General features: G+C 41.4%; 1 protein-coding gene across 1 annotated transcript; it reads left to right on the plus strand.

The window, feature by feature from the left end:
• Positions 1–1429: 1429 nt before the first annotated feature.
• mus81 (MUS81 structure-specific endonuclease subunit) lies at positions 1430–19060 on the plus strand (the record flags this gene model as incomplete). The annotated part of the gene is made up of 16 exons (XM_080838682.1): positions 1430–1567; positions 1744–1873; positions 2056–2186; positions 2314–2415; positions 2530–2610; positions 2745–2833; positions 3059–3232; positions 3371–3511; positions 3692–3822; positions 4058–4170; positions 4518–4637; positions 5974–6069; positions 16653–16769; positions 16864–16967; positions 17050–17133; positions 18944–19060. The coding sequence occupies 16 exons, from the start codon at positions 1430–1432 to the stop codon at positions 19008–19010; spliced, it is 1818 nt and encodes a 605-aa protein (XP_080694808.1). The 3' UTR covers positions 19011–19060.
• Between the last annotated feature and the right edge of the window lie 3 nt (positions 19061–19063).

The following is a 19063-nucleotide window of genomic DNA, read 5'->3' on the forward strand; positions in this document are numbered from 1 at the left end:
ATCACTGACAGCAAATAATATTGTAGAATTTTTTCTATTTGCCAAAGATGTGAGGACTTTGTGAGCATCACTGTACTTCTGATGATCATCATTAAACATGTTATCCTGTGGCACGTTTTACAGGTCTCCATTGCTTTAAATGCATGCGCGCGCGTGCAAGTGTGAGCGATTGTGTGTGTGTGCGCGCGCTGAGAAGCCTAGCGGCCTGTGGGTTGGATTCCAGACCCTTGTTTGGTCTTGCCGGATTCCGAAATAAACGCACCTCTCCGTAAGGGTTCCAGGGCTGTAATGGTATTTGGGCAATGCAACTATAATCTTGGATAGCCTGTCATAAAGAAATAAGGCTGCCTTGCCAGAATAGCCTATATTCCGAAAGTAGGTTTAGCCTACACGCTCATTAGGCCTAAGAGGAATTGCAGTTGGGTAGGCGGCCTACATGTTTGAAAGTATGGACTCGTAACGGTATAGTGCAAGCTATTAAAAACATACATTTATGTAGGACAATGTATTTCATCTTAATTTCTCCCCTCATCTTAAACACAGTGGCCTTTCTGACCCTTAATCAAGTTGGCTAGTTTCCCAACCAGCCTCCCCGCGGACGGATCCTGGCCGAGTTAATATTCGATAAACGAGTGAAGGAAATTGATGAGTTTTGTTTTATTCGGTGTGATACTGTTCCATCTGTAGTATCAAGACATAACCTAATCAATGGTATTTGACAGGGTATGCTGAATGTGCCACAAATGGCCTTAAGTGTACACGGATTATTCTTCAACATTTTTGCCTGTAAGAGTCTGATAATGTTTTCCGTAATGCCACGGGTTAGCAATTTACACGTCAACGCTTGCTCTGTCAGGGCTGTAGATGGCGCTGTTTAATTATTTCCTTGGATCCAGTAACTCACATTGCACATGCGCCATTTTTCAAAAACAGTGGCGGTGTGCAAGTAGGTTACCAAAGAATTCACTATGTTTTCTGGTCAAGGAAGCTTGAAACGCGCTTGGTAAAAGTATTTCACGACGTCACACATATAAGATTATGTAGCAAGTTCTTGTTGCAAAACATTGCTTCTGAAAGGAGTTTAATAGATTGTATAACTGCTGTGTGGTTGTTTGCTAATTTGGTGACGATACTAGCTAGCCATCTTCAGGTTCACTTATTGCTGAATTTCCCGTGGCGACTGTTTAGGATTGTGCTAACTACAAAACACGTAGCATCTTTACCTTAAAGGCATGAATAAGTCCAAGCGTTATGGGTATATTAGATAGTATTTTGCAGATTTACAAAGACATGTCATTTTAGTAGCCATTAGAAAAGCCTTGCATATTATTTCAAATTCCTTAATGATACTGGCTAGATAGCTAGCTGTTCGACATTAAACTAGTGTCGTCTTTTCTAATGGCTTGCACCTTTTATAGCATGTAGAGGGATGTCGTCCGAACCAGTACGTCTAGGTCGAAAACGTGCCCTACCCTCTTGTCCAAATCCCCTGTTCCTGCAGTGGCTAACAGAGCTGCGTGATCAGGCAGCAGAGAAAGGAATTAAGACACAATACGTGTATCAGAAGGTGAGGCCTATGTTATAAAACAAAACATGATAGGAAAGACTAACATTCCTGTCATTGCCCATGTATTGTCAGTTGTTTTTATTACAAGCCTTGGATCTGGTACAGTCACATAATAACATACCAGTATCCAGTTTGGATGTATATTTCACGACTTCCGCCTCCTCACCTTTACTCAGGCACTAAGCTCCTTAAAGAAGTATCCTCTCCCACTTAACAACGGAAAAGAAGCAAAGATATTACAAAACTTTGGGGACGGGATCTGTAAGATCTTGGATGAACGACTTGAGAAGTATTATAGAGTAAACGGTGAGCTCATCGTCATGGCTTATCCCGTGTGCACACTCCCATCACTGTCTCTAACACCCAGATCTTTTATAATATTTCAGTGTTCCCTATGTGACTATCAGTTGCGTGTCACTTTTGAGTTATTGTCAGTGTCACATCTGTTTTTGTTATTTACCCTTCTTTCTTGCCACTCCCTGAGTCAGGTCCCGACGCACCAATACATTCCCTCCCCAGTGGTGTACAGGCTTCAGGTCATTCCACTAACAACCTTGACCCCTCAAAAACCTCCTCAAACACCCAAGAACCTTCTGGAACTAGTGGTGGAGCCCACAAGGTGGAGATGCACTGTTTTACTTCAACATAGTGATTCATGTAATCAAACATGTTTGCCTTTTTATATAAATGCAACTTTATTTCCATTTATCTTCCGTATCTATCATTTTTTTTTTTTCTGGTGGCAGAAGACAACGAGAGAGAAGGGGGGCCGAAAGAAGAGGGGATATGTTCCTCAGAAGAGATCTGGAGGTCATGCAGTGCTGCTCACACTGTACAGGCACTCTCAGGTAGATGCATGCACACAGCCTCCTACCAAAACATTGAAAAGCATAATGGTGAATAATAGATAATGGTTTGAAGTCTGCTCAATGTCTCCTTCCTGTCTCTTGTTTGGTCCACAGGTCCCTAACAGTAAAGGCTTTATGTTTAAAAATGAGCTGCAGACAGAAGCTCAGCCTCTCTGTGACAAATCATTCACTGCGGTTAGTGCACTGCCAGACTGTAGCGTCTCCATATGAAATAATAGGTTACAGTGTTTAAGTAAACCCTGGCTTTTTCAATTCACCCAGCAGATGGAGGTGTGCTTATTTTTCCCTGTTATCTGTTGTGTGTACAGCCGGACCTGGGAAGTAAGTACACAGCCTGGGCTTCGGTCAGTACCCTCATCCAGAGGGACTTGGTGCTGAAGACACACAATCCAGCCAGGTAAATCCTATACGCTCACAAAACAGGTCATGATGTTAGAAAAGAACTTCATTCTAAGACTTCAAATCCTGTGTCACGGTCATGATTTAAAGCATGGATAGTGGGAGACTAGATTTCTGGATCAAATTCTGCAGAGCCAAGCCCATGAACTATATCTGGAATTCATCTTCGTCTCTCTCCCATTCTGACTGCGTCTTTGCCATCGATTCTGTCATCTTGTCTCAGATACTCTTTGACAGAGCTGGGCCTGGTTGTGGCAGAGCAACTAGAATCAGGGGAGAGAGAGGAGAACAATGATCAAAAAGAAGAAGAAAAGAGGGATGGAGGAGAAGCAGTGGAGTATCCAGGCACAGTGGACCTGACCCAGGAGGATGATCATGACGATGAAGGAGTGAGCAGGTAAGAGATGACCCCACTGAAAGACCCTTCAGAAGGGTGTCAGTTTAAATAGAATAAAAACAGTTTGCACTGCTTTGACAGTATTATTTCTAACTTCTGCACTAATTATTATTGATGCGTGTGATTTTGTTCTTTAAGCCGTTTGGCAAAGAGGCCTTCACCGGTGGGCCCCACGGAGGAGTCCCAGGCTGTGGAACCAGGAGAAGCTGCAGCGAGGGGCATTCTTCTGCCTGGCTGCTATGATATCATTCTCTGTGTGGACTTCATAGAAACAACTGGGTGAGGTTATGTGTTTGGGGGCATATGGCAGTTACATGCTGAGAGAGCTTAGTTCATCACGTTAAAAACTTAATTGGGGTTGTAGTGCTCTGATCGTCATAAGTGTTTAAGAACCCTCTGAATACTGAATTCATTTCTACTTAGGAAAGGAGTTGATGAATGCTTGTTTATGTATCACAGGGGCAGCAACACTGCAGGGAAGACGGACCTGGTCACGGAACTACAGAAGAATGGAGTGACCTTTGACGTTAGGAAGCTAAACGTGGGGGACTTCCTGTGGGTTGCCCGAGAACAAGTTGCCCCTGATCCAGGTAACAGAAAAACATATGCACATTCACAATCATGTACACACATTCATTGTACTTTCTTCACACCATATATGCAGTTCCAATTATGCACTACAAGATTTGGGCTGCTGACCTCAAGATTGGAATTGTCTTTGTCCCTCCGGTGAAAATTATATCTACATCTGCATTTCCTGTAAATAAAATCAGAGATGACTGAACAGATTTTCTGATTTCTGAATATTCAAAACCTGCATCACAGGACAGCTTCGGCCACCCAAAGCCAGAGAGCTGGCACTGGATTACATCGTTGAGAGGAAACGAATGGATGACCTGTGTGGTAGCATTATAGATGGCCGCTTCCGTGAGCAGAAGGTAAATCATTTTGATTCTACAACGGCGTAACCAAGTGAAATGTGCCGTAAATGTCTTCTTGAGCTGAACAGTACCCTGCGCGTCAATGACAACATTGTGAAGCTGTATTTATGCCTGTAGTCATGACATCGCTTCAGTCAGTTTGCTGGGTGTTTGCTCAAGGGCAAAACTTAACTGGCATCTTTGTGACTTATTTTCCATTTGGTGGTGATGATCACAGAAAACAAATATCAGATCTGCACCCCTTGGTATTAGTGTCTTCAGTTTATTCATTTATTGACTTAATAAGTGAGATGGTTTAATATGTAACACATTGAACAGCCATGAATGTTGTCTTTTACTCCCAGTTTCGTCTGAAAAGGTGTGGTCTGCACAAGCCAATTTACCTGGTGGAAGAGAATGGATCAGCTGCAGCTCACTTAAGCTTACCTGAGAGCACCTTACAGCAAGCTATAGCTAATACACAGGTGTCACGCACACACACACACGCTTACATACACACACACACACACACACAAACTCACGCTTTCATACACACACACACACACACACACACGCACACGCACACGCACACATGCACACATGCACTTATACTTAAACTTACACACTTCAGACACTTGTCTGCTCTAACCTGAAAGCAGATATAAACATGGCATAACTAGCACGTTTGCAAACAAACTCTCAGAGTGTTTTCTGAGAGATTAAAATTGGTCTCTCCTTTAAGCTGTAAATAAAATGGTTCAGCCTTGTAGAACCTGATAATGTAATAATTTCCTGATAATGTAATAACCCTGATAATGTAATAAAAATCCCTCATAAGTCCCTAAAAGATGTAATAAAACCTGATAATGTAATAATATCCCAATAATGTAATAAAGTGCATTTCCCAATAATGTAACAATCGCCATACCAATAATGTAATAAAATGTTACATTAATTGGAAGTTATTACATTATCAGGTTAGCCTCAATTTTGCAGAACCTGATAATGTAATAAATTCCTGATATTGTAAAAACTTTGGTCAGTGCTGAAATGTTGGGACACCAGTTATTCAGACCAAGTAGTGATGCTGTGTAGACAACCTCCCACTATTGTTTTGCTCATATTTTGATCCCAATGGTATAGGCCTTTAGCCTCGCAAGCCAAACCTGTACAGCAAGAAGCTGAGGAAAGTAGAGGAAATGCATGTTGCATGATGTTTTGCAGTATATAGTGTAATTTTTCAGGGACATTGCCACACAAAATCAAAAGAGAATTTTATATAAATCAAATAGCGAAATGTCAGCTATTGATGATCAATGAGGACTTAGAAACTCAATGTTCTATGTGCCCATTAGCTGCCGGTCTATAACATACCAAAATGTTCTTATTTTTTCTCTATTAGTTGATTACCACTGAATATCCCTTTCACCATTGTAAAAATTGTGCATTCGCAATCATATAAAATATATACTGTATCTGCTAATAGTGAAGCAGCAGGTCTCTGGACAGCTTCACTGTTTGGACCTCTGAAACTGGAGACCTGATGCTACAGCACCAACCAAAGTTATTACAATATCAGGTAATTATTACATTATCAGGTTCTGCAAAATTATTGGGAAATGCACTTTATTACATTATCGGGGTATTATTACATTATCAGGTTTTATTACATGTTTTAGGGACTTATGAAGGAATTTGTATTACATTATCGGGAGTTATTACATTATCGGGAAATTATTACATTATCAGGTTCTACAAGCCTCCCACATTGAAATGAAAAGTGTGTTAAAAGCATACTGCCGGTGTGTGTGTGTGTCCTAGGTGGTGGATGGCTTTTTTGTCAAAAGGGTGCAGGATGTGAAGGAGTCCGCAGCATACCTCACCATTATGACCAGATACCTGCAGAAGCTGTACACTGTGAGTTTGCCAAAGTGATCTTGAGAGTGAGATGCAAATGATTGTGTCTGCTCTTTTGAGTTGAGCTGGAGACGTCAGTGGGGGCCATGCAGGGAAGCTGTGTAGGCATCCATTGGGCTTCTACCTTTTGTTTTTGTGGATCATCTTTTTATTTTACCAATGGAGTCTATGGAGAGTCTATTGTAAAGGAAGCTCTAAAATATTTGAGACATTTGACCTCTAGGGGGCACTGCAATCCATAAAATTGTGTTTTGGCTCATAACTGTTTTCCATAAAATGTTTGCCTTAAAGAAAAAAAAAACATTTTGTGTCTGGTAATACCAAAGAAGGTCCCAAGGTCGAGTCATTTCAATCTAATTGGTGTGGCTGCCATGTTGGTGTCAAACGTTTTCACAGGCCACACATTTTGTCAAATTTCCCCCCAAATTGGCAAAGATGATCTTTGGACTATGCATCACAAAAGTCATATGTTGGCTTTTTTCATTTGCTAAACTGTATATCTGATACAGCAAATTGAAATTTGCGGGAAGGATGCATTTATGTGGCTACCATATTGGATTTAATCATAAATCTTTAAAAGTTTTCAGCGGCCACAAACCTTGCTCAATCTTCATCACATCTGGCACAGATGATCTGTAGACAAAGGCTCACAAGGCAAACAGGAACTGCACTCACATCTTTGGTTATTTAACTTGGTTAATCGTTGGTCAATTAACAAGTTACTTGCTGTGAGTGCTTACTTGAGTGCTTACAGCAATGCCCTTGAGACAATGACATCAAGTTTCCATGACAACTATGATCTGCTTGGCCCCCTCATCACTACTGGTAGATACATCTAGTATATTTGTTTGGGATAATGTATAGGGTTAGGGTTAGTATAATGTTTAGGGTTAGTATAATGTATAGGGTTAGGGTTAGTATAATGTAAAGGGTTTGGGATAATGTATAGTCCGCCAGTCATTCTTGAAAACTAAATCCCGACAGAACGAACAGGACCCCACTGCACAGCCCAGGGGTCTTGTATCGTGGACTATACATTATCCCACTAATTATACGGTTACTTGTCAACCATTATTTCTCCAAAATATCTCTTTTTTTTATCATTATGTGGCCCTTCATGGCTTCTGCCTCATGTCCTCAACACAACTTCTATGTGCTGTGTAGAAACACATTACTTGCTGGATATAAGTTACTATGCATTTCCATTACAATAAGTGAACAGACTACTTGTGAAATCAATTCAATTAGACTTATGGCAGCATTCTAAGGAGCTGTATAATAGAGGACAGATGTCAGAAAACTAAAAGGTAGAGTCAACGATTCTGGTGGAAAGTTGTTGAAATTTGAGCTTGGTCCAATCGAATAGTGTATGGCTTGGTCCATTATAATAGTGTATGGCTCGCTCCAAGCACTTTGTTTCCTATTCACAAAGCCAGAACTGTGTCAATGTTGCAACACGTTCTCATTCCCAACTCGTCAGAATTTGCAGCTTGGTCAGTCGGAAAAGCGTCAAAAACCGAAGCAATATCTGCCTTCTAGCGTCGATTTTCGACGTGCAATGTTATTTCATTGCGTCCTATCCAGTGTTGGGCAAGTTACTGAAAATTAGTACTTAGTTACAGTTACTAGTTACTTATTTTAAAGGTAATTGAATTACTTCCCAGTTACTGTATATCAAAAGTAATTAGTTACTAGGGAAAGTAACTTTTAAGTTACTTTTATACCTGCGTTTAATATAATGAATATGAACAGTACTGAACAGTCAAACCTAATAACCATATATATTTTTTACCTAATTATTTTAAACAACAGGGCAACATGCCTTCAAATCAAGCAGTAGTACAAAAGTCCCTTTTAACACTTAACTTAACACAAAATAACTGTCTCAGTCATTTTTTTTTTTTTTTACTACATTAGGCCCAATGTAGTTAAAGTGATTGGCTTACAGTACACCATATAAAGAGTAGGGGGATGCAAAATAATCAATTAGTGGTTCAGTTCACAAAATACCCTGAAACACCCACACAGTATTCACAATATGCTAAATATATAATTAGAATAATATCTTTCTAATACATCCTAATCGCTGGCAATCCCCACCTTGATCAAGGTAGGAACTGTTTATAAGTTCCCACTGGTCCCAGTGGCGCTTCTTTCGCCGTTGCCCCGACAGCCAAGATGACTGAGGACACGAACCATAGACATGTATAGATGTCTATACATGTCTATGACACGAACACCCTATACAGTTGGTAATAGATTCCACGCGTTTTCTGGTTAAACAATAAATGTTGGAAACCACGATCGGTGTCCTAGCCTTCTTTCCATATGTATGCGCGATTGTATACAAGTGCAATGAATGTGTGTTAGCGGCCGTGGAGAATGGGAGAAATAATTGCGGTTGTATATCCGTGTGTGAGTGTGTGCGTGATTGTATGCAAGTGCAATGTGTGTGTGTGTTTGCAGCAGGGATTAGAAACGGTTCAAAGAACGAAAACGAAAACCGGTAAAGAACGAAATTTTGTGATGAACGTAATCGAAAACCGGAACAAAAACAATTTCAGCTGTTCCGGAGTGAAAACAATATTTTCAATTTTAAATAACCGGTTAATAACGTTATTTTTCGTTCCAAATAACCTTTCTTGAAATATTGTGGGAATAAAATAATTGTTAAAATAAATCTTGAAATAAAGTTTTATTCCGGAAGTGATGGGCTTGGCTACCTGCCCGCTAAATGTTACCCAGACCGCCTGGCTGAAGTGAAACTACTGTTGACACTAGCGGGCCGCGAGTAGCCTAACAGATCTGCAATGATTGTGCTGCCTGTGCCCGTTACCTAGGTCAGTGTAGAGCGTGCCTTTTCGCCTCTCAAATATATCCTGTCTCCTTTGCGCAGCAATCTGAAGGAGAATGTTTTGGAGGACATACTTTTCCTTAAACTGAATAAGCAATTTGGTATGTAAGCTATCTGTTGTCCATTTCAAATAGGCTAACTCTCGAGTTAATAGAAGAGAGTAGGCATAGGCCTCTAGCTATGGACATGAGTTGTGTTTATTTTGCGCGTAATGGAGAACGTTTTGTTGGAGATGCTTTCCGAATTTGAATGTAGGCCTAAATGTGACCGGCTGAGTTTGTTGTCATTTTGTTTTGAATAGCCATGGGTCTAAGCTGCTGCATTTCTTGCTTTCTTTTTTTTGAACGGACTTCAGTTCGAAAGACATGTTTGCGTTTAAATGGTCCTGCAGCCTAATTTCATGTTGCCGACTGGAAACAAATAAAATTGAACTGCAAGGTGATATAATGTTGTTTCATTATTTATTATAAGTTGTAGGCAAACTCCGTTTCCACAACGTTGGAAAAGTGCGCATTGCATTTAGCCTATAGGCTTCACGCACGCACCCGAATAATGACAAACATTAGGCACGCGCGCGCCCCCCCTCCCCCCCCCCCCCCCCCCCCCCCCCCCGTGACATTTTTGAAAAGAACGTTATTAACCGTTCTTTTATAAGGTTCTAACCGGTTAATAACATGAAGAGAAGCATAGGAACACTGGAACGGAACAGAAAAATAACGTTTCTGGTCAGAACGAAACGAAATGAAAAATATTTCGTTTTTAATCCCTGGTTTGCAGTCCTGGAAAATGGGAGAAAAAGTTGCGTATGTACAGCCTTGTGCGTGTCTTTGTGTGTGTGTGCGTGCGTGATTGTCAGTGTTGCCAAAAAAAAATCACAAGAAGTCGCTATTGGTTCACTGAAAAGTCGCCAGAAGTCGCTAGATTGCGTCATGACGTCATGCGGGACGTAACCACGCCCACCACGCGCGTGACGTAAACACGTGGCCAGGCGGAACTGACCTTTTTGTAAATGTTAAAAAAAAAAAAAGCGCTATACCCACATTTTACCAATAGATGGCACTGTTTTAGCATGTTTCAGCTGTGAATTCTCGTGACATTTATGAACATAAATTCAACATACTTTCGAAATTGTCTAAACGGAATTTATACAACACAAAATATGCACTTTCAGACAAATAATGCCATTAAACATGACAAACGTCAGTAAACAGCTGGACAATGCTTTGAAATCAAGTTCGTTTTTTTTTTTTTTTTAGGAAACGTCAGACCAGTTATGTTTTCAAACGTAATGTTCTATGTCTATGCCGCGGAGCATGTCGATGCGAAATTCTCACAAGAACTCAAATAAATGCCCCCCTCAGGTATCAAAACACATTTGGGGAAATTGATGACAGAGGCACTAATTTGTATTCTAAAAATATTGATGAATGAAAAATGTTTTGGGCTCCAGCCAAAAAGGGCACTTTTTCTCAACCAGGGCACAAGTGGTGGTGCTTGGGGTCTATGTATGCACTTGCCTGCTGCGGTGTATGGTGAGCCATTGCTGCATAGCTCTGTCTATTGCAAGGTCAGAGCAGCCTAGCAACTTGCCATCTGCTTAAGTGCAGCGAAATTTAAAGGTACTCGCCTTCAATTCATGGAGCAGGGCCATGATGTAGCGCACACATCTTGTGCGCACACATCTTGCGCGCACATTTGCTTCGTCCTGGGATGGGAGTTTGAGCTCCTCCACCATGGACTCAAACAGATAGCACAAGACAAGTGAAATTGTCGCTAGATTCGGCCAGATTGAGCCTGAAAGTCGCTAAGTCGATAGATTATTTTTTTTGTCGCCAGAGGTGTCCAAAAGTCACTAAATATAGCGACAAAGTGGCTAAATTGGCAACACTGGTGATTGTATGCAGGTGCAATGTGTGTGTGTTTGTGTGTGTAAGCGGTCGTGGATCTGGGTAGCAGAGTGTCTTTCATGTGCGGTCGCATTGGTCCTGCGACGTCAGATCAGAAGAAGCTAAAGTAGGTCTATCTTGTGTTCTTGTCTGCAAGTGTTAATTTTCCACAAAAGATAGTAACGTGGGTAACGAACTCATTTAGATTTCAGTAACTGTAACTGCGTTACTCGATTTAAACAAATACTTAGTTACATGCTCGTTACCGCTAAAAGTAGTGGAATTACAGTAACGCGTTACTTAGTAACACGTTACTCCCAACACTGGTCCTATCAGGCGTCATTTTTCGACTTGCAAGGGTGTTTCATTGATTCCTATTACACCGAAGCTGTCAAGTTCTCTAGTGTCTCAGAATACCAAAATATCTGTAATAACTTGTGTTCTGCTTCATGAAATACTGTTTTTCTGTTATATTCTTACAACTTAACATTGATTTCTCGTTAGAAATGCAATCATAACATGTTTATTGTACGTCGTTTGACTTCACGAAGTATGTTCACGAGGAACGAAAATTCTCATTCACTTTAAATGGGGTGACGTCATCAGTTCCATTTTACCAAAATTTGTGTAATTACTTGTGTTCTGCTTCATGAAAAACTGTTTAGTTGTTATATTCTTACAATTTAACATTGATTTCTCGTCAAAAATGCAATCATAACACGTTTATTTTACCCATAGTCTTTGAATGGGGTGACGTCATCAGTGGTTGTCCGTTTTGCGCCCCCCCCCCCACAGGACCCATAACGCTGGTTTTAGTAAGCTATGTATTTTTTTAAATAACCATTTCTTGCTCAATTTTCATCCGATTTTTAAACAGTTTGGTTTGTTATAAAGGTCAGAGATGTAGTTATGACAGGACATACCTATGAATAATTGTGCTATTTTCTTAAGAATTATAGCCACTTTAATAACGTTTGTAACAAACCAAACCATTTTTAAATCCATTGAATAATTGGGCAAGTTACGGTTATTTAAAAAGTACATACCACTACCAACACAATGTTATGGGTGGGCGAGCTCATATACGTCTTAAGACATCTAGCCCTTATATCCATGGTTGTTGCAACGGAGCTGTGTTTTTTTCTGAATAAAAGGCGCAATAGCGTTTACATTTCTCACCCAAGTCGTTTTTATATTCAGAGTTTTATGATCTACGTGCATTTATTATTATGACTATGAGGATTAACAATACACAAGAAGCATGTTATGTTGTCCTGTTACAGTTTTTCCCCAGAGAGGTTATATTTTATATTGATATTGATATACGCACATAAAAGCATTATAATATCAACCTCTTCGTCATATGAAGATTCCTTCACTGACCAAGGCTGTTAAACCATTGACTTCAATTCAATTAATTTATATAGTGCAAAAACAATCAAATTGACTCCTTAGAAGTGTAATAGGGGAGGGGAAACATTGCAGAAAAATGGTAAAACCATTGCTGATATTCACCCCCAGGAACCTGAAGCAGCTGAACTTTTCCACTTTAGATTAGTTGATGTGTAGTGGTGCATGCTCCACCTCCTGCCATCTCCTAAAGAACATAATCATCCCCTTAGTCTTGCTGATGTTGAGAGTGAGGTTATTATCCTGAAACCATGTTGTCAGGGTATAAACCTCCCCTCTGTAGGCTGACTCGTCACTCTCAGTGATGAGGCCCACAATGGTTGTGTAGCAAACCTAACGATGAGATTGGAACGGTGCGTTGCCGCACGTCATGGGTGAACAACATCATGTGTGAACATGTACAACAGGAGGGGGCTGAGCACACAGCCTTGGGTGGTGCCTGTGTTGGTGATCACTGTGGCTGAGATACGGTCACCCACTCTCACCACCTGTGGCCTCCCTGTCAGGAAGTCGAAGATCCACTTGCATAGGGAGATGTTAAGTCCCAGGTCCACAAGCTTGGAGACGAGTCTGGAGGGGATGCTGGTGATGAATGCTGAACTGTAGTCAATAAACAGCATCCACACATACATATTCCCTTTGTCCAAGTGGGAGAGCGGTGTGTGCAGTCAGCGAGATGGCATAGTCTGAAGACCTGTTGGACTGGTATGCAAACTGCATAGGGTCAAGGGTGGGGGGCAGTGAGGAGCAAATTCATGATTTGACTAGCTGCTCAAAGCACTTCATGATGACAGAGGTCAGTGTTACCGGGCGATAGTCACTCATGCAGGTGACCTTAGTGCTCTTAGGTACAGAAACGATGGTGTTCCTCTTGAAGCAGGTGGGAAGTACAGACAGGCTGAGGGAGAGGTTAAAGATGTCAGTGAAGACCCCTGCTATCTGGTCAGCACAACCCCTACCTGAAATGTCATCTGGGCCTTGTGATGGTAGGTTTTTTTGAAGCAATGTCGCAAATGAGCTGAGCCTCCAACAGGGGAAGGTCCCTGCTCTGTGGAAAACATCCTGCCTCATCCCTGTTCCAAAAAAGCCACACCCCAGGGAGCTGAATGACTACAGGCCAGTCGCCCTAACATCAAACATCTGCAAGACCATGGAACGACTGCTACTGCACATCATCAGACCCCAGGTACGCCATGTACTTGACCCGCTGCAGTTTGCCTACCAGGAGAAGGTGGGCGTGGAAGATGCCATCATCTACCTGATGCACAGAGCACACACTCATCTGGACAAGGGAAAGGGTGCTGTGAGAATCATGTTCTTTGATTTCTCCAGTGCCTTCAACACCATCCAGTCCTTCTGTCTGAGTGACAAGCTCGTGCAGATGGCTGTGAACGCTCACCTTGTATCCTGGGTCACGGACTACCTGACGGAGAGGCCGCAGTTTGTCAGGCTGAAAGACTGCGTATCTGAGACTGTGTGTGCAGCACCGGCGCTCCACAGGGGACTGTGCTCTCACCAGTGCTGTTCACCCTGTACACTTCAGACTTCACTTACAACACAAAGTCGTTCCACATACAGAAGTTCTCTGATGACTCTGCTGTTGTGGGGTGTATCAGGGATGGACAGGAGGCTGAGTACAGGAGCCTGGTGGACAACTTTGTGCAGTGGTGTAGGCATAACCACCTGCTGCTGAACACCTCCAAGACCAAGGAGATGGTGGTAGATTTTAGGAGGTCTCAGCCTCCTCTGCTACCAGTCTCCATAGAGGGTGTCAGTGTGGAGGTGGTCAGCACCTACAAGTACTTAGGAGTTCATCTGGACAATAAACTGGACTGGTCAGCTAACACAAATGCCATCTACAAGAAGGGCCAGAGCCGACTCTACTTTCTGAGGAGGCTGAGGTCCTTCAATGTCTGCAACAAACTCCTGCGCATGTTTTACCAGTCTGTTGTTGCCAGCGTCCTTTTCTATGCTGTGGTGTGCTGGGGAGGCAGCATAAAGAAGAGGGATGCAGGGCGACTTGACAGGCTGGTGAGAAAGGCAGGAGCTGTTGTTGGCACCGATCTGCACTCTCAACATCAGCAAGAAGGGGCAGTTAAACCTCAGAAGGGGCAGTTAGATGGCCAGGGAGGGGCAGTTAGACCACATACATTCCATCTGGAGAGAGAAGCTAAAGCGCACCTCTGCCTGAATACTTAAACCATTCAACATTCTAATACACAAGCACTCAAGCTTTTATGCACATATGGAAAAAAACTATTTTTCCTTATTTCATCAAACCAGAATCCTTTGAAGCAAACAACTGGATGAATTGTTTACCCTCCTTCTTCTGAGAATATGGTCACCAGAAGGAACTCTATCTGCATGAGTGGAGAAATGCTATCAAGTTTCCTTTCATTCCCATAGCAACGTCCCTGTATTTCACATGATATGTTCAGCATAGCTCCACCATCCATGAGTATAGTATAAAGGCTGTACAGTGGGATAATATGGGTGTGAGGGACAGCTGAATTACTCATGATTCAAGTGTTTTTAATGGTTCTTCTGCGGCATAATATCAATATAAAATATAACCTCTCGGGGGAAAAACTGTAACAGGACAACATAACATGCTTCTTGTGTATTGTTAATCCTCATAGTCATAATAATAAATGCATGTAGATCATAAAACTCTGAATATAAAAACGACTTGGGTGAGAAATGTAAACGCTATTGCGCCTTTTATTCAGAAAAAAACACAGCTCCGTTGCAACAACCATGGATATAAGGGCTAGATGTCTTGAAGACGTATATGAGCTCGCCCACCTATAACATTGTGTTGGTAGTGGTATGTACTTTTTAAATAACCGTAACTTGCCCAATTATTCAATGGATTTAAAAATGGTTTGGTTTGTTACAAACGTTATTAACGTGGCTATAATTCTTTAGAAAATAACACAATTATTCATAGGTATGTCCTGTCATAACTACATCTCTGACCTTTATAACAAACCAAACTGTTTAAAAATCGGATGAAAATTGAGCAAGAAATGGTTATTTAAAAAATACATAGCTTACTAAAACCAGAGTTATGGGTGTCGCTGCCAAATGTGAGGACCCGCCTGATGTGAGTCCGCATGCGCAAACTTTGCGACACTATTGTAGTACAACGAGCCAGGTAATGCTGGTGGTGTAGGCTACAGCATGAAGTGGAATGACAAGCGCATTTGTTTACGTTTGAAATCCACCAAGGTTTATGATGTTAAGCTTCATGTTTATTGAATTATTACTTAAGCAGTGCATTCATTAGCCTACTAGTAACAGTAATACAACATAGCCCCATATGTTGACACTGAGCCTATGCTGTAAACCGTTGACAAAATTATAAAACACTACGTTAAATAAACCTACATTATGCGTTAAGAGAAGCCAGATACGTTGATATTAAACCATGTATGAGCATGCACGTCTTGGATAGTTTGCTCCTGAGCCTTCTGCCGTAAACCGTTTGTGTTTGCGCATGCGGACTCACATCAGGCAGCGGACCCACATTTGGCAGCGACAATGGGTCCTGTGGGGGGGGGGGGGGGCGCAAAACGGACAACCACTGATGACGTCACCCCATTCAAAGACTATGGGTAAAATAAACGTGTTATGATTGCATTTTTGACGAGAAATCAATGTTAAATTGTAAGAATATAACAACTTAACAGTTTTTCATGAAGCAGAACACAAGTAATTACACATATTTTGGTAAAATGGAACTGATGACGTCACCTCATTTAAAGTGAATGAGAATTTTCGTTCCTCGTGAACATACTTCGTGAAGTCAAACGACGTACAATAAACATGTTATGATTGCATTTCTAACGAGAAATCAATGTTAAGTTGTAAGAATATAACAGAAAACAGTTTCATGAAGCAGAACACAAGTTATTACAGATATTTTGGTATTCTGAGACACTAGAGAACTTGACCGCTTCGGTGTAATAGGAATCAATGAAACACCCTTGCAAGTCGAAAAATGACGCCTGATAGGACGCAATGAAATAACATTGCACGGCGAAAATCGACGCTAGAAGGCAGATATTGCTTCGGTTTTTGCCGCTTTTCCGACTGACCAAGGTGCAAATTCTGACGAGTTGGGAATGAGAACGTGTTGCCTGTGTATGAACAGAGTTTTTTTTAGAACATACACAGAACAGACAGCTAGAGGAAGCTAAATGTGTATTGGAATTAAAATCACAGACTACACCTTTAAACCTTGATTCAACCTATTGGAGCACTTTAAATTCATAGCTGCCCTATGTTTCATTAAGATTCCAAGGCCAGAAGGATTTGGTACATTTCATGAAGACTGAGCATGCGGGCGTTGTGGTTTAGGTGTTCTGTTCGTTCTGCCACAAGTCCCGTGTCCAGGCTGTGCTCAAAGTCATTGCTGTTATTCTTTCCAGAACCGAACACTGCACTGTCGCTCTAGAGAGCTGGAGGGCGACGGCCCGAGAGGGGCCCAAGTCTCCTGTTCTCTAATGTCCTTCGCTGAATTCAACCATGGCGCCGTCAAAAGCAAGGTATGGCACAAATTATGTGCCTCTGAAGTAAATGTTCAAATTCAGATTATTTTGTCTGTGTGATGTATCTATCTCCTCCTCTCCTCTCCTCAAGTGTCAGACAGTGAGGGAGGTGTTTGCCCGCCAGCTGATGCAGATCAGTGGGCTCTCCGGGGACAAGGCAGCCGCCATATTGGAGCACTACAACACAGTAAACAGGTACGCATCCTGCACTCAGTACTTTGTGCCTTTTGTGTGTCTGTGCTAAAACCGAAGACTCTCCCTCTCGTTCCCTCTCCAGCCTTGTGCGAGCCTATGGCCAGTGTGCTAGTGAAGCAGAAAAAGAGAAGCTGCTCTCTTCCATCAGATATGGAAAACTTAAAAGGTTTGTCTCCTGTTTTAATTTGATCTGCCCTCATCATCCATCTTGATTATCCATCAAATAAATGTCTTGCAACCCAAGCCAATTGTTTTGGCTGACATTAAACTGTATTGACCTAGCGTGTCCCTGTTTTTTGCAACTGCTAGACTTTCCAGTAGGAGTCTATTATAAGAATGGAGTCTTCATTAAATAAAATTACTAATGTTGGATATTGCACCATATATACAGCCGTGGAAAAAATTAAGAGACCTCTTCAAAATTATCAGTTTCTCTGGTTTTACTATTTATTGGTATGTGTTAAAGTAAAATGTACATTTTTGTTTTATTCTATAACCTACTGGCAACATTCCTACCAAATTTCAAATAAAAATATTGTCATTTAGATCATTTATTTGCAGAAAAATGACAATTGGTCAAAATAGCAAAAAATATGCAGTGTCTTCAGATCTCGAATAATGCAAAGAAAACAAGCTCATATTAATTTTTAAACTACACAATACTAATGCTTTAACTTAGGAAGAGTTCAGAAATCAATATTTGGTGGAATAACCTTGATTTAAAATCACAACTTTCATGTGTCTTGGCATGCTCTCCACCAGTCTTTCACATTGCGGTTGGGTGACTTTACGCTACTCCTGGCGCAAGAATTCAAGCAGCTCGGCTTCTTTTCATGGCTTGTGACCATCCATCTTCCTCTTGATCACATTTCAGAGGTTTTTTATGGGTTTCAGGTCTCGAAATTGGGCTGGCCATGACAGGGTCCTGATCTGGTGGTACTCCATCCACACCTTTACTGGCCTGGCTGTGTGGCATGGAGCATTGCCCTGCTGGAAAAAACACTTCTCAGAGTTGGGGAACATTGTCAGAGCAAAAGGAAGCAAGTTTTTCTTCCGGGACAACGTTGTACTTTGCCTGGCTGAGGTTTGTAAAAGACCATAAGGATTGAACCAAAGCGGACTGGAGGTTCATCAGAGAAGACGAACTTAGAAGACCCTCCAGTCCGCTTTGGTTCAATCCTTATGGTCTTTTACAAACCTCAGCCAGGCAAAGTACAAGGTTGTCCCGGAAGAAAAACTTGCTTCCTTTTGCTCTGACAATGTTCCTCAACTCTGAGAAGTGTTTTTTCCAGCAGGGCAATGCTCCATGCCACACAGCCAGGCCAGTAAAGGTGTGGATGGAGTACCACCAGGCACCAGATCAGGACCCTGTCATGGCCAGCCCAATTTCGAGACCTGAATCCATAAAAAACCTCTGAAATGTGATCAAGAGGAAGATGGATGGTCACATGCCATGAAAAGAAGCCGAGCTGCTTGAATTCTTGCGCCAGGAGTAGCATAAAGTCACCCAACGGCAATGTGAAAGACTGGTGGAGAGCATGCCAAGACACATGAAAGTTGTGATTTTAAATCAAGGTTATTCCACCAAATATTGATTTCTGAACTCTTCCTAAGTTAAAGCATTAGTATTGTGTAGTTTAAAAATGAATATGAGCTTGTTTTCTTTGCATTATTCGAGATCTGAAGACACAGCATCTTTTTTGCTATTTTGACCGATTGTCATTTTTCTGCAAATAAATGATCTAAATGACAATATTTGTATTTGAAATTTGGTAGGAATGTTGCCAGTAGGTTATAGAATAAAACAAAAATGGACATTTTACTTTAACACATACCAATAAATAGTAAAACCAGAGAAACTGATAATTTTGAAGTGGTCTCTTAATTTTTTCCGCGGCTGTATGTGTACATCTTATCTTGTGGGATTGGTAAGATTACATTAAATGTTTCGCGACTGACTTGCTTGTTTCACACAGAAACCTTGGTCCAGCTCTCAGCCGTACTGTGTACCAGCTCTACTGTACCAAAGGTCCACTTTCGTAATTGATCACAGACAGCCTATTTTCTTGTTTAACAGAATCTGTGTATTGGTCAAT

The sequence above is a fragment of the Sprattus sprattus genome, assembly GCF_963457725.1.
Source record: "Sprattus sprattus genome assembly, chromosome: 5".
NCBI lineage: Eukaryota > Metazoa > Chordata > Actinopteri > Clupeiformes > Clupeidae > Sprattus > Sprattus sprattus.